We start from the raw sequence: 15,645 nt of genomic DNA, 5'->3' as shown, positions 1-15,645 counted from the left end.
TTAGTGAATATAAAATATTACTTTCCAAATAGGTAACAGATTTTCTTGTATAAAAGTACAGTACATCTATCTGTTTTGTGTCTTGTTTGTATAGCAATTTTTGCTAGTTAATTCCCAATGTGTCCTATAACCCTACTATTCTCTGTTTCCAAGTTTTCATTACTTTTACAAATCATATCCATTCCAACTTTGAGTCTCTGAAGGGTTCTGATTCACTGCTATAATGTTGTAGAAACACTCATGGGATACTGTACCATAATGTTCTTATCAATCCTGAGGATGCAGAAATTAAAGGTGCCTTTTTAAAGGGTAGAGATTGTCCCTTTAAAAATGTCATAAATGACTTTCACTTTGTATGTGCTATACAAGAGGAAATGATGATTGTGGTAAAGGTGATAATTGTGGTGATAGTGGCTGTAGTGTTATTAGAATGGTAATTATGATGGTTAAAATGTGCATGATGATGATTATGATGGTAGTAATGTTTTTGATGATGATGGTGATTGTGGTGGTGAGGATGGTAATGATATATGATAGTAGTGATGTTGATGATGGTATGGTGATTATGATGATAATGTAAGATGGTAGTGATATTGTTGATGGTGGTAATTATGATGGTGATGGTATTGATGTTTATGATGATAATGAGTATGAGGATGATGGTAGTGATGTTGATGATGTTTTGGTGATGATGACAATGGCAGTGGGTGACTATGGCACTATGGAAATGATATTATTCTTTGAAGTGACAATTATATGTCATTGTATGTATTATATATTTATATTTATTTTTATACTAGATTTGTAATATGAAAGGAAAATTTCATAATTGTACTTTATGACAATAAAGGTATCTGTGTCTGTATGTTATAATTCAACTTCTACCTATGTTAAATCCTTACGTTAAAACATCTTAAATGTTATTAATTATACCGCATTCTACTGGATTGGAGTTGAATAGCTCAGTGGTTGAGGTGCTTGCCTTCTAATCCCAGGGTCCTAGGTTGAATTCCTGTCAGAGCAGGAATTTGTCTCATGACAAAAATGACTCCACTCCCTAAGCCTCATAAAGAGACTTAGTTTTAGCATCATTCCCATTCTGTATGTGGCAAGTATACTTGCTGTTGGATGTGAAGAAATTAAAAAAAATAATAATAAATTTACATGGTTATACTATTACCTGAACTTGATATACAGCATCCTTAAGAAATATTGAATTTTTTTTATATTATATTAAAATTGTGCCATGGGGCATTAAAGATAAATGGATAATGGGCTGATGCTTGGTCATCAGGATGTGGTTATTATTGCGTTTGTGATGCTGGGGGATGTGGCTTGTATGGATTTTAGTTATCGTGATGCGTTTCGATGCATTTCTCAGAAGCTTTTCGTACTATTAGCAACAGGTGACATTTCCCCCATATTATGTTAACAGTTTCGCTATCAGTATATCAAACTTAAACATTCAGATTTCTCAAAAAAGATCATAGTTCATAGCCTATCCTAGTTGCTCTATGACATTTTAGTTTATGTAATCTTTTAAAAAAAGGGTAAGCCTAAATCAGAAAGTGGGATTAGTAAAAGGCACATTTACAGAATGTATAATTAATACCTGAATCATAAAGTTTGAAGGTATTGTCTACTCTGTTAATGATGATTATTATTGCTTTTTCTTTGAGGGTTCACCTTGGAATCTACATGTTCCTGAATTGAAGTGATATGTTTTAGGTCCAGTAATTTCAATGAGCTAAGCTTACTTTGGGTGGGGGTGGGAAAAACTATTCCACTGTTGACACAACATTATGGAAATTGTTCTATGTATTGTTAGTGGCCAAATTTCAAGGATATGATTATACTGTAGGTCCATTATATATTTGCTGACGATGGGTCTATGTTGCGTACACCCTACTCCCAGCCCTCCTTATGCATAGATACAGTTTGTTGATTGTGATTTGTCAACAAATACTGTGTCCTCATAACTCTGCCAAAATGTGAATTCAATAATTGGCATTTATATAGAACTTTCCATATCTAAAGCCATTGGCAGTAACTGTAGTAAGTCTAAAAACTATACAAGGTGGAACCTTCTCCAGTCTGAAAATCTGAGAAGCTTTCAGTCATGCATGAATGTTTGACATTGGCCAGCCTAATATAATCAACATAGAACATTCACATTCATCCAGGTACCAATTTATACTTCTGAGTGAACCAAGACATATGTAGATAGTGTTTTGCCCAAGGACACAATTAAGAGAGTTACCAGTGGGATTTGAACCCCCATCCTTATGGTTGAAGACCTAAATGGCAACTGCTGCACCATCCGTTCCCACGCAATAATATTCCGTACCAAATGAGGAAGTCTTGCCACAAGTTTATTGAAGATAAAAATGAGGTTTAAGGATGAATCCCAATAGATATGTGGTAGTGGTGATGTGAGTGATGTGTGGTTTAACTTTAATAATAAAATACTCTTAAACCACTGTATGAAAACCAGAGTCAGTATTCATGCTGTTAAATGACATCTATAAACAAGAAATCTGGTTCTATTTTTAGTTGAATTATTAGTCCAAAAAAAACCCTTGTTTTTCCTGATGTAATCGTTCTAGACCTGGCTTAATTTTGGATGTGGATTTGTTGTTCAGGTGCTCTCCTTCAAATCCCAGGTCCTGTGTTCAAATCTTTAAGAATTCCATGTTTTGTTTTGGGCTCTTGCATGAAATATATTGTCCCAATTGCTATAAATGATTGACGATTAGTAGTAGTACTGTATCCCACTGGTCTGAATATGTGCCTATTATGTTTTCTGATTAATTTCCAACAAAGTTTTACCACAGTTGATCTTTACATATTACCTATTTTTAATGTACAGGTATTTATTGGCTATATTAGTAAGTACAGGCTCATAATTCATTAATTAATTGTAATTAAATGTGGTGGAATAATTCTTTATCCTAAAAACTAGATGAAATTAATTAAGGTGAATTGTAATAATATACTATTAAGGAATTACTGTAACAAATAATTGTTAAAAAGTAAAATTCCTAAATCCCTTTGAATTTTGCTTTACTACTGCCCTCTCTAGTTTAACCACCATTCCCATACAAAGTAATATATAACTTTCTTGGATATTTATTATACAGTCAGTAATAGCCTTATTTTTTGTAACCATTGAATACAAACAGAATAATGTATTTTTCTTTCATATGAAATTTTAGATTTATTAAATATGACAGCATTATATATATTTTTTTGTACATTTAACATTTTGTCTATTAAATTTGTTAAATGTTCTAAATATATTAAAATATAATGTGGTAAAAATAGCAAAGAATAATCAAACAATTCTACAATTAAAAAAAGTAAGCAAAAAATATTCTGCTCTGCATTGATGTTATTTAACAATTTTTTTTTTTTTTTTTTGTAGGGCATCATGCCCCTAGACACATGTAAATTTAGCGATTTGTTTACGTTTTCCTTTCAACTTTTTGTTTTGTAGTAAGTTACAGGCCAGACAAGCCTTTGCCACGTACCTGACTAGAGTGCAACAGAGGTTGCAGCGGGAAACAAGCAGGCCGCCAGAACGCTTTGACAGCTCATCGCAAAATGACGATCAAATGGTACGTATAAATGTCACTTGACACTTTATGCATGTTATAATTAAAATATAGTGTGGTAAAATATGAGTTTACGATGTACATATATAATGGTACTACATATTGATGTAATTTAATCTACAATCTAACTCTACTTGAATTTGATATAGCTCATAGTACTGTGGTATACCATTCTTTATGCACATTTTCATAATTTGTTTCTGTACTGGGATGGAAATGGACTGTCATATGAGATCAAAGGGAAATGCAATTCATGTCCAAATGACCAGTTCCAGTACAACTAAAGGGATGATAGTTTAAATTGTAATTTTTAAAATGAAGTGGAGTTGAATAGTTTGGTAGATGAGATGCTTGCTTGCTAATACCAGGATCCTGCGTTCAAATCCTATATAGCAGGATTAAAAAACAAAACTAAAAACAACTCCACTCCCTAAGCCTCAAAAAGGGACTTACTGATAAAACATTATTTAATATATATAGGAATATAAGAATATATGACTAAATATTAAGAATATTTCCTGAATATCAGCCGACCTAGGATATGCATTAAGGGTCACCCTGTATTAATATGGTTTTAAGAAATCCTTAATGTTATATAAAAATATTACTCATAATATCACTCATAATACTGAAGTATAATTTTTGTTATGTAAATTTCATGATTTGTTACTGTATTGGAGTGAAGATGGACTACTATACTCTTAAGAGCAAAGGGACATGCCAATAATGCCTCAATGTACAGTTAATGTACAACTTATGAGACAATAATGATTATAATTTTAAAATCATTAATATTATATAAAAATTATTACTCAAAGTATTAAAATTTAATTTGATATTGCTCATAAAAATGAGGTGTACTTTTTTTATGGCAATTGTCATCATTTGTAACTGGAGTGGAGATGACTACTCAAATGAGAGCAAAGGGTATGCTGTCCTGTGAAAAAATGTTACTGTATAATTTATCGGATAATAGTGCTTGCAATAATAAAATTGTTTATGTTATATAAAATTTCACTCGCAATATTACGCAGAGGACCCTGTGACTCATCGACTCCAAATGACACTACAGATTCACACGAGAAACAATACCAAAAGAAAATCTGTGTACATAGCACCCATTCTTAGCTTCCTGGTACTCATCGTCAGGATGTGGTTTATGATCATAGATATTTTATTTAGTGCTGGGTTGTTACAGTGCTCTGTACACTTCCCTTGGATGCCTAAAGGTCATTAGCATCGTACGCACTGTCCTTGTTTTGCAAATACAATCGGAGGAAATCGGTATTGTGTGTTTAGTTTTGATATTAATAGGATGTGGAGGTAGATTGAATGATTTGGGTAGTATAACACCGGGCTCATGTTTTTAAAGTGCCAGTCCCACTGTTTTGTGTCATGATTTGAGATGCGCCCAGATCTCTAATGCATATCAATAGTGTAGATGTGATGCTACCTGTAGCTTCTATAAGATACACACACGTGTGTAGTTATCATAAAAGTAATGGTCATTACATAGTATTATATTGTATTATGTTATGCAGTATTTCTAACAAGAATTAATATCAAAGACTGTCACTTTAAGTGCTGAGGTCAATCACATCAGACTAATTATTGTACCTTGGTTTCTTAGAACCTGCAGCAATTTAGCTAATTGTGGGTTTGGATAAATATCTCTTGTTCTTATGTGACAGGTTGTTTTGTTCTATGATTCATTAATTAATTCATTCATTCATTTATTTATTCATTCGATTACTGAATAATGTGTTTACAAATTCATTCATTCATTTGCTTACTCGCTCAATAATTTGTCCATTCATTCATTCATTCATTCACTTAATTATTTATTGATTCATCATCATTCACTCAATATTGTGTCCATTCATTCATTCAATTGCTCATTCCATTTACTCACACAATCATTATCTTTCATTCACTTATCCATTCACTCATTTGATTGTATCCCTGTCTCTTAACTTTATCATGTGACAATACAATTCTCCTTGTTTGTAAGCAATGTTTAATACTGCTGTAAATTATGTTTAATATCAGTAATCATTCTTTTTTGTAGCCTGCTAACTTGTGTCCACAAATTAGACCCCATATGTACACATATGCAGACACATTTTTTCTAATGGCTAATGTTAATAGTAATTATGAAAATTTTGTTTAAGGTTTAGATGACAAGCATTAAATTATAGTGCAAAGGACCTACTCCAAATACAATAACATAGCACATGTACTTAGTACATAACCATTCTAGTCATGTAGTAGTTCTGTTTCAATTTTGTGATGGCAAAAAGAGCACTCCCCCAGATCCTCTCTCATATTCCCACTGACAGCTGCCAATCAATCTCTAATGGAGTGTGAAATAATTTAGATAAGAAGTTAAGGTGGCTAAAACTTCAGAGCTTGGAGGGGTCCTTGGCCCCAAAAATTTGTAAGGGAACACCGCCCTCTTGCCTTCCCTGGACCATAGGTTCTTCCTTTGGACCATTTGTCCTCCATTGACACTCATTTACTCCTCCCTGGCAAAGAAATCCTGGATCTCCACTGATATATATTTTTTACAAAAAGTTTCATGTCTTGCCGTAACAATTTATTCATTCATGCTAGTACACTGAACATTTTAGACTTTTGCTTTATCCAGTTATTTTAGTTGTCACACTGTTTCTTTAGAATTCCCGGAGAGTGTCAAGGTATTGTTACAAGCGCATTGAGACATTGTTTTTGCACCTATAACAAATCTAATTATGTTACATAGCTATTACTACCCTGTAGCTTTCCTGCTTTTTGTCAATCATTCAATCAAAATAACACATTACCTGCTTTCTGTTAAATTCATAACAAATTGTTAGTGGATCTGTAAATTTCAGGTGAATATTATTAAGTATGATGAGAAGAGATTTTTGTTTTTTTCAAGCTTTTTCAAATTTTAATTTTAGTCGACACCATAGAGTAATAATAAATAATAATAATAATATGTTGGTTTTTATATAACGAGTAAGAATCATCTCTATGTGAATAAAATATTGAAGTTTTTAAAACATCAGTAATTAAAATTGTGGTTAAGATATTTTGGCAAACATAAACATTTTTTTTAGGTATAATTTTTGCCATCCTGCTTTTTTCCGATAATTTTGACTAAGATGAGTACATTCATTCTTTCAAAGGAAAGTGTGGCTTCCCACATTGGTCAGACCTGTAGACTTTGCATGTCAGCATACTCAATGTAGCCAAAAATTAATTAATAATAGACTTCTGACCTCCCACACACATACATTTATATGTATCTCACACTCACACATTGCTCCACACATGTCCATACAAATCTACACACATGCCACATGTAAATCCATCCCCATTCTCACACACACTGTTCTGAAAAATCCACATAATTGTAAAGCAAGATAAACTATATTAGGCAGTTAAAGTTAACGGATGACGTCATAATTTATTCATCTTGTGTTGCGGAGTATGTTAATTTCAGGATTTTACGTGCTCGATGGACGTTAGTTACGGGTTTGCACATGCGTATTTCGATTTGCTTACAAAAGCTGCGGAGCTATTGCGCTGCATGTTGGGTACTAACGTTAAAGTGCAACATCTAGTCCTGAGCGCATAGAGACCATGTATTATGCGCTATGTAAGTCTCCAACTATTACTATTAAAGTTAAGGTTAATGTTGTGCGGCAAAAACTACCTATTATACAAACAAAACCAACATAAGTCCATTAATAATTCTACATACGTATTCCCACACATTGACACCAAAAAATATCCATGTGTAAGATGTAGATAAACTTTGTTATTTAGAGCAGAACCAACATACATTAAATCCCCATGTGTTCACTCATAAATCCACAAACAGATCCCCATACAATACATTTCCCCACAAAATTGCCACAGTGTTTACAATGATAAATACTCCATTTTTTAAAGTGTTTACTACAAGTATATTGTGGTTTTAAATCCCTTCAAGAAATTATTTCCTAAAAACGTCCTGTTTTGCATTTTAGGTGTATTTTTAGTATCTAAATGCTCTGGTTATAACAGGAAGGTGTCAATCTGAAAAGCACACCCCACGCAAGTCACAATCAAAATACCAGTCTTATACATTTTATTATCATATTAATCATCAGTAGTAAATGAAAAGTAGCACTTTTAAAGACTAGCTCTAGCTGAAAAGTTTATTAAAAGGTAAACGTAGGAGAATAACCCATAACTTGCAGCGCCATTGTGCTGAATTGCGTGTGGCCTACCTAGCAACCGTAAAGAGGCCCTTCATGGTAGATACATGTCACATCATTCCACAACAACAGGGGCTGAAATGAACCATAACATCATCGGAGTATCCCCCTAGTCTTCCAAAAGATGTTAGGTTCTTTAAAGTGCTCATGAGCCAAATGCGTACACTGGGCCCCCATTTTAAGTCCTTATCCAAGATGACATGGTTCTACCAACCAAACCCTGGACGAGGAATGGTTGGAACCAGCACCGATGTTAAGGCTGTAGCCGGCTGCGCCCCTGTCTTGCCACTCGGCCACTAGACTTTCCCAAAGATTTCATGTACACAGTATACTTATGTTAAAAACTATCCCCCGCTGAAATACCGGGTTGGTATCCGGCGGGGGATAGTTTTTTACCATAAATTAAATGAAATTAAATTAAGAATTGTAAAGCACCTAGTGGGATCTGTGATCTGTTAGGCGCTATATAAATACGGTATTATTATTATTATTACTTATTCATAGATTAACCATGTTTAAAAATGGACATTTTTAGAGTGTCAATCAAACTAAACAACTGACCAGTCAGAACATGACCAGCAATACATGTTTTGTCGCACGAACCTGTGTTGTCCCACAAACGCATGTGTTGATATACGCTTACGATATCGTTGTGTGAGACCAAGCCACAATATCCACGGTGCCTGGCTCAGTGCACGAAGTCCATTGGATCATATCACCTGGTGTAGTACTTTTTGAGCATATGCTATGATGTGTCTTCATCTTTCGTTAAAATATAGTTTACTGGTAATGGACATATACACTACAGGCTACGTTCAGACTTGGAGACAAGCCAGACTTGAGTTAAGCCCGGCTTAACGTTAAGCCCAGCTTAACTTTGTCGGGCGTTTAGACTAGTGGGTTTAGCCAGTCGAGAATTTGCATAATAATGAACTGTAACCAGGAAACGTATTTCAAAACATTGCTTGCGAAACGTACGTACGTTCGCTCACAGCGTACGTAATTGAATGCTGATTGGTCATTTTGTTAGCCAGAAGTCAATGCAAACCCCCTGTAACGATTAAAGCCCGGCTTAGAAAAGTTAAGGACGGGGGCGGGCAAGGCCTAGTTACTATAGGAACACAGCCCAGCTTGAGATAAGCCACCTAGTTCAGACTGGCAGGTGGATAAACCCGGTGAGTTGAGCCGGGTTTATCCACCTAGTCTGAACTACTGTAGGCCTCAGTTTATGAGAAATTCAACTAATGTCAGTCAAATGGGGGTTACGGTTCAGAAATATTTGTAACCAATTAAGGCACATTATATGCATAATTACCTGCAATTTATTTTTTAATTTAATCTGGTTAAAAATACTTAGAATATAACACATGGTTTAAATAAAGAGTTTACAAAAGAAGATCAGTATTAAAAGTGTAAGTCAACTCTGGAGTTGAGTTGAATAGCTTAATGGTTAAGATGCTTGCCTTCTAATCCCATGGGCCTGGGTTCAATTCCTGTAACAGCAGGACATTTTCTCCCTAGCCTCATAAAGAGGCTTTGCTGATAAAAGCATCACATGATTTCATTTATTTAAGTGGGCGCCTGAATATCAGCCGACCTTCTAGTATACTCCAGAAGGATCACCGTCTATAAATATGGTTTACAATACAATAAAACAAACACTTTATTGGATTTAACAAGGAAATAATTTGTTGTTTCCGTACTGTTTGTACTTTTATCCTTAAATATGTTTAATCACAATTAAGAACTTAAAACATGTAAGCATCAATAACCAACATACAACATGAACCTTGTACATTAATATTTAATTGAATAATTGATTGATTGATTAATTAATTAATTAATTAACAATATTATTCAATTTTTTAGGGTGTGCCCACTCTGTTGAATGTGATTCATTCAGATTAATGTCATATTATATTCCATCTTAAATTTTTAATGTGAATCTTTACAAGTTCTATATCCTAGTATTAATGGTTGAAAAGGTTGCCCTGCACTTCCACGATCTGAAGTTCTGTATCTCACCAAGATTTTTTTCTCACGATCAAAACAACTTGACACCCTATAAAAAACCTCATAAAGAGACTTGCAGACTTCATTCCATCCTGTAATTACAAGATAGAAGATTCTTTATTGGCACATTATAAAACAAAAACATAATCCAAATAAAATCTTAAATTTATAATTTGAATCTTCTCAAATTCTCTATCCTTGTATTAATGGTGCCTAGCATTTCCACGATCCAGAGTTCTGTAGTACACTAGGATTTTTTCTCACAATCAAAACAAAATAACACCCTATAAAAACCTCATAAAGAGACTTAAGACTTCAATCCATTCTATACAAGATACAACATTTTCTATTGTTACATTATAAAACAATGTAAAACATACTCTAAATACAGTCACCACAATGACAAGTCTCACTGTATTTGGAGTATGTTTTATCTTAAGTATTTTAATTGGTGAGTGTATACTGTAAGATGTAAATGTAAAAACAAAATTTAAAGATTTAAAAAAATAATTTCAATGCTTTTTATTGAATTTATGTTAAATAATCCTTGTACCCATAAAGACAGTCATACAAGTATACTCTACTTTGCCACATCCAACCCATGAAGGATAATTTGCCTGTCTACCAGGCTTGTCATCATCGGTAATTATACTAAATAACATTTCATTAGTCAGCGCATGATATGCTGATTATAAGAGCGATTATTTGTGCTTGTCATTCCCCTTGTTGAATTAGTATTCAATATAATTTGATTTATTCATACCAAGACTCATCGTGTCACAAACCAGAGCATCGTGGTCCGTACTTTTCCTTTCTCTTTCCTGCGCTCTACGAGCTGATAACATCACTGGACCTGTTTTCTTAAAAGGATGTTCCCCCACTATCTATTTTCATGTTAACAAAAAATGTTTATAAAATGTCAAAAACCACAAGTAATGAAGCAAACATCCATACCAATGAAATATAGAACTGTACACAGCAGAAAACTCTATCACTGAAATGCATGTAAAGTGAATGGTTATGCTAACGTAAGAAGTTTGTTTCACCCCAGCCGTATGCGGCATCCCATTAAATGTGGCGCCGCGTATGGCTGTATACAATGCTGTAGCGAGCTATTGGGACAGTTTGGACAGTCCCACACAATTTGTCCAAAGGGTCCACATTTTTAAAAATGAGTCCAAATTATGCAATTTTATGCATATAATGGGCCCATTTTTTTAAAAATGAGTCCAGATTTCTCATATTTAGCCTAAAATGGATAAAATTTAGGAAAAAGAGTCCAGATTTTTCATATTTTTGCATAAAATGGGTCCACATTGTTCGAATTTACGCATAAAGTGGGTCCACCCTTATATTGTCCCGCACTGTCTGAAAATCCTGGCTACAGCATTGGCTGTATATAAACAAACTTAATTAAATTGTCATCTAATTGTTATCAGAAAAGAGAAGGGCGCCGCTTACGTCAGAGGATGCGTAAGAGCTATGACGTATTTCTGCTTCACTTTTACTATGTGAAAGTTCTATTTTGTTTTCCTAGTATCTTTAACTTAGGTGTGGTCATTGTTGCAGAAAATGTATATTAAAAATGTTTTCTTTCTTTTGAATGTCTCTTTCCAGGACTTGGTGCTGCGGTTCTTAAAACGTGCGGCAGGAAATCTAAAGGAGCCATTTAAAGTCATTGTTCCGAGCCGAAAGTTACAGATTCACGATCGAAGGAGGATTCTTTCAAAACAGCTTGGAGATTTCGTTCAAATATACAGCAAGGTAAACAATTTCTAATAAACTAATAATTACTTTCTGAATATCAAAATCCATAAAACATTTATATTATAAAACCATTCAATTTCATTGGTTTAGAAATTATAATATTTACTATGTGAAACATACTCTGAAAAATTGATGTAAGCCTAATCCATCGTGATTCAGTATTTAAAATTATTAGTTTTTTGTCCGATTTGCATCACTGTTTTTCTGTTATATTTTCTTAAACTTATCAACAAGCTCATAATATCATAAAGCTTATTCAAGGATAAATATTATATCCTAAACCCAATGCAAGTCTCCCTTCAATTGAAGACCACCTTATGGGACTGGGGTTTCGCAGTTTTGGTATCACAGAAAAGTAGTTAGAGGGAAACCCATATTCAGGCTATATTATGACTACTTTGCTGAATATTATTTTAGTGAGTATATAAGTTAATTCAATTTTTTTCAGTGGTTAAAATAATTTTTTTTAAAAATTGTATTTTGCTTTTCTATCTTTTTTTTTAATTTTAAAAAAATTCAATATGAATTCCATATTCTTATAGAGATTTTTAATTCATACATCACTTTTGCATGTTGTAGAAAGATAGAGAGAACTGGCTTGCATAACACAAGTGTATAAGAACCACAGTAAAGATTATAACCCCTGCGGGAGGAAATAAAGAAATTTGCGGAGAAATTAGCAAGTGTTCGGTAAATTAAGGTCAACTAAAAATACACTGACTCGATTGATAGATTGTACATTATGATATACTTAACGCACACTGTTAGTATGTAGGCTATAGTTGGAACTAGTTCACGCACCTTTCCCCCTTTGGAAGAAATATTGGCTCCCAATTCACAAACGATTTATCTTCAAAATTCTGCTGATTACTCACGAATGCATGTGTGGCCATGCTCTGTCTTACCTTTGTTCACTTATTAATAAACATGCTTTTTCTCACCCTGTCATTCTCAATGTCACAGATTTCTTATTCCCTGAGTTAGACATGCTCGCACAGGTGAACACTCTTTCTCGTATTCTGCTCCCGAAAAAAAAAAAATTGGAACTTAATTCCTGCTGAATTACAAAATAATCCTAAACCTAAATTATTCCAGGTCAGCCTTAAATAATTTATTTGTAATTAGATTATCTAACATTCAAACAGCTCACACTACCGGTGACAAGTTATTTTTTTTTTAGCATGTTAGTTCTGGGTGTTTCCCACACGTGTATAAACATGTATAATGTTCAGTAAATTTTTGCAGTGTATGTCATTTGACGTTGCTACTTTGCCAAACTTTCCAAGTATATTTAACATTGTTAACATTAATACAACAAGAATAAAGTAAAGTAAAAACTTACAATTAACATTAATACATCATTTGGTTTGATTATTTCCTGCTTTATTTATTATGAATAATTTTCTATTATTGTTACTTAAAAATTAACGTTAATTATATTAATATTTTATTATTATTATTAGATTAAATAATTTTATTACAAGTATAAGAATTTTTTTTATTAATTCATGTTTGATATAATTCTATCATATTGATTTTATAAGATGAATTTATTTTAAAAAGTATGAAAATAATTTTAGCCAAAAGTTCAGTTAAATGGTAATTAGTTCAATTGTACTTAATTTGTATTTTTTATTTTATAGCAAAACAACTAAATATATAAAAAAAATAATGCTTTTTTAGAAGTAACTCTACTGTGCTTAGAATATGAAATAGTTTGAGAGTAAGAACTATTACTGTTTAATGCATGTAATCAACAGGAAATGGAGAATTGGTGCTAATTACAGCTCATTCTGACGTTTACGTCTTTCACTTAAAAGCAAACATGTAAAAAAATTGAGTAGATATTTTAGTTTTCTGTGGTAGTTTGGTGGTATGTGATGCTTCTTCTTGACCAGGATTCTGGGTTCTAATCCTTTCAAATATATCTCTTGTTTTATTATCAGACTTTGATAAGGGTTTTAATCATCATTTTAAGAGTTTGTCCAAACATTCTGAACATATTTCCCTACTCTGCCTTTTTGCCCTTTCCAAAATCTTGGAACACAGCTCCTTAAAAAAAATAATACTGTAAATATTAAGAATGATGTTATTTAGATATTTATGAGTTTATGTTTCTCTGTGAATAATTTTGATATAATATCTGAAATTGCTCAACATAAAGAAATTTTACCGTAAGTCAACTTTTCACCTTAATTTAAAAGGAATTAAAGATGCTCTGTATTTTTATATTTACAATTATATAGAATATGTTTATTATATTCATCCAACATCCAAATATAAGCAGATAAAATACTTAATGTAAAAAATACAAGATTTAAGATAAATTTATTGCAAACTATAGGACAATTTTAATAGTACAATAAAAGTTTATATTGTCGATTATTTTTTCCTTGAAGGAATCTAGTAGTACCAAATATGTATAATTCACGCCCATCTCGCGTCAGAGTGTTACCTGTGGTTTTAGTTTATATTTAAATGAGCAGTGTATTGTGATTTGAAGATTGTTTGCGTCATATAAATTTTGTCAATTGGTGTTTTCCTGGATGAAAACATACAGTATGCCATTTCATGTTCATTTCTTCCTGTTTTTTAATTGATAAGAAATGAAAATGTAGTATGTTGCATGTTTTGTTCACGCCCATCTCGCGTCAGAGCGTTACCTGTGGTTTTAGTTTATATTTAAATGAGCAGTGTATTGTGATTTGAAGATTGTTTGCGTCATATAAATTTGTCAATTGGTGTTTTCCTGGAAGAAAACATATGCCATTTCATGTTCATTTCTTCCTGTTTTTTAATTGATAAGAAATGAAAATGTAGTGTGTTGCATGTTTTGTTTTTTGCATGCTTAAAATGATGGACATGTATGACATGTTTATATACTGTACATATGTAGAATGACATTGTCCGGTGTAAACGATAACGCATGTATTTTCCCCACACAAGGGTGTGGAGCAATGGTTTGAGCTTAAAATGTAAAGGTCGTGGGTTCATTCTGCCCACGTTGCTTACGTCTTTGGAAAGTTTATGTACATTTGTCTCCTTCTACTCAATAGGGAATAAACCTGGACAGTTTCGGATTAGAAATACAGTACTTCCCAGGGAGATACTGTATACCTGTCTCTAGCCGCCCCCCCCCCCCTGTCAGACTACCTTGTCAAACATCTTAGCAGTTTTACAGAAGTTAGACTACAAAACACTTTAAATTAATTATAAAAGCAGCATAGAAATGGTATTTATTGTGCATGCAAAAAAAAAATCCAGTAATTTGTGAATCTTTTGGTAGATGTAAATTAATATTTATTATTTTATCCTACATGGTATGAATAAATATATAAATTATTAAATAGACAGTTTTAAAAACCTATACACTACAAGTTGTATAGCAATAATAATAATTTTTGATAACAATATTTTACTTTGCGCTTAACTTCTGTGTATGCTTTTAAATGTAGATGCTATGTATGGTGACACTGTGAAGCTTCTTGCCAACATTCCCATAGTTGAAGGGAACCTGTCATCCAGGCTTTGATGATGAGGAGATATGAAAAACAAACTCAAACTCTGGATTATCTTGTCATGACTTTCTGATAAACCTGTAAATCTTCATTTGTGTCAAGTCATTTAATATATTTAGTTGACAACTTCAAACTTTGTGATATTTTTATTCAAGATCATTTTTAATTTATCAGTCCCATTTTGATATCAAAATAAAATTATTCAAATTAGTTTACAGCAATTTTAGACTTATGTCTGTGATGATGTTTTAATGGTTGTTAAATTTACCAGAAACTCCTCTTCAATACACAACTATTTCTTATATGAAGTAGAGTTATTCCTGATTTCTCATTAAAAAACTACATTTTTACATCAGCTTTCCTCTTAAAATCTCATATGCCTTAACCAATTTAATAGATAATAGTGAAAACAGAAATAACGTTTCTATTTTTATTTTAGATATTATTAACAATAATAATAATAATAATAATAATAATAATAAAAAT

At 32.6% G+C, this 15,645-nt stretch overlaps 1 protein-coding gene across 8 annotated transcripts in view; it reads left to right on the top strand.

The window, feature by feature from the left end:
- The window catches only part of LOC117105807 (tubulin polyglutamylase TTLL5-like), a 134,444-nt gene that overhangs the window by 56,249 nt on the left and 62,550 nt on the right, over positions 1 to 15,645 (top strand). For all 8 annotated transcript variants that reach the window (XM_033247090.1, XM_033247092.1, XM_033247094.1 and 5 more), the window contains 2 exons: positions 3,497 to 3,617; positions 11,492 to 11,638. In XM_033247090.1, the coding sequence (XP_033102981.1) occupies positions 3,497 to 3,617; positions 11,492 to 11,638 (268 nt within the window). The remainder of the gene's footprint in view (positions 1 to 3,496; positions 3,618 to 11,491; positions 11,639 to 15,645) is intronic.

The sequence above is a fragment of the Anneissia japonica genome, unplaced genomic scaffold (assembly GCF_011630105.1).
Source record: "Anneissia japonica isolate Jap-2015-1 unplaced genomic scaffold, ASM1163010v1 scaffold287754_len4335492_cov202, whole genome shotgun sequence".
Taxonomy (NCBI): Eukaryota; Metazoa; Echinodermata; class Crinoidea; order Comatulida; family Comatulidae; genus Anneissia; species Anneissia japonica.
The sequence above is the reverse complement of the archived record's forward strand: the minus strand, read 5'-3'. Positions and strand labels throughout refer to the sequence as shown.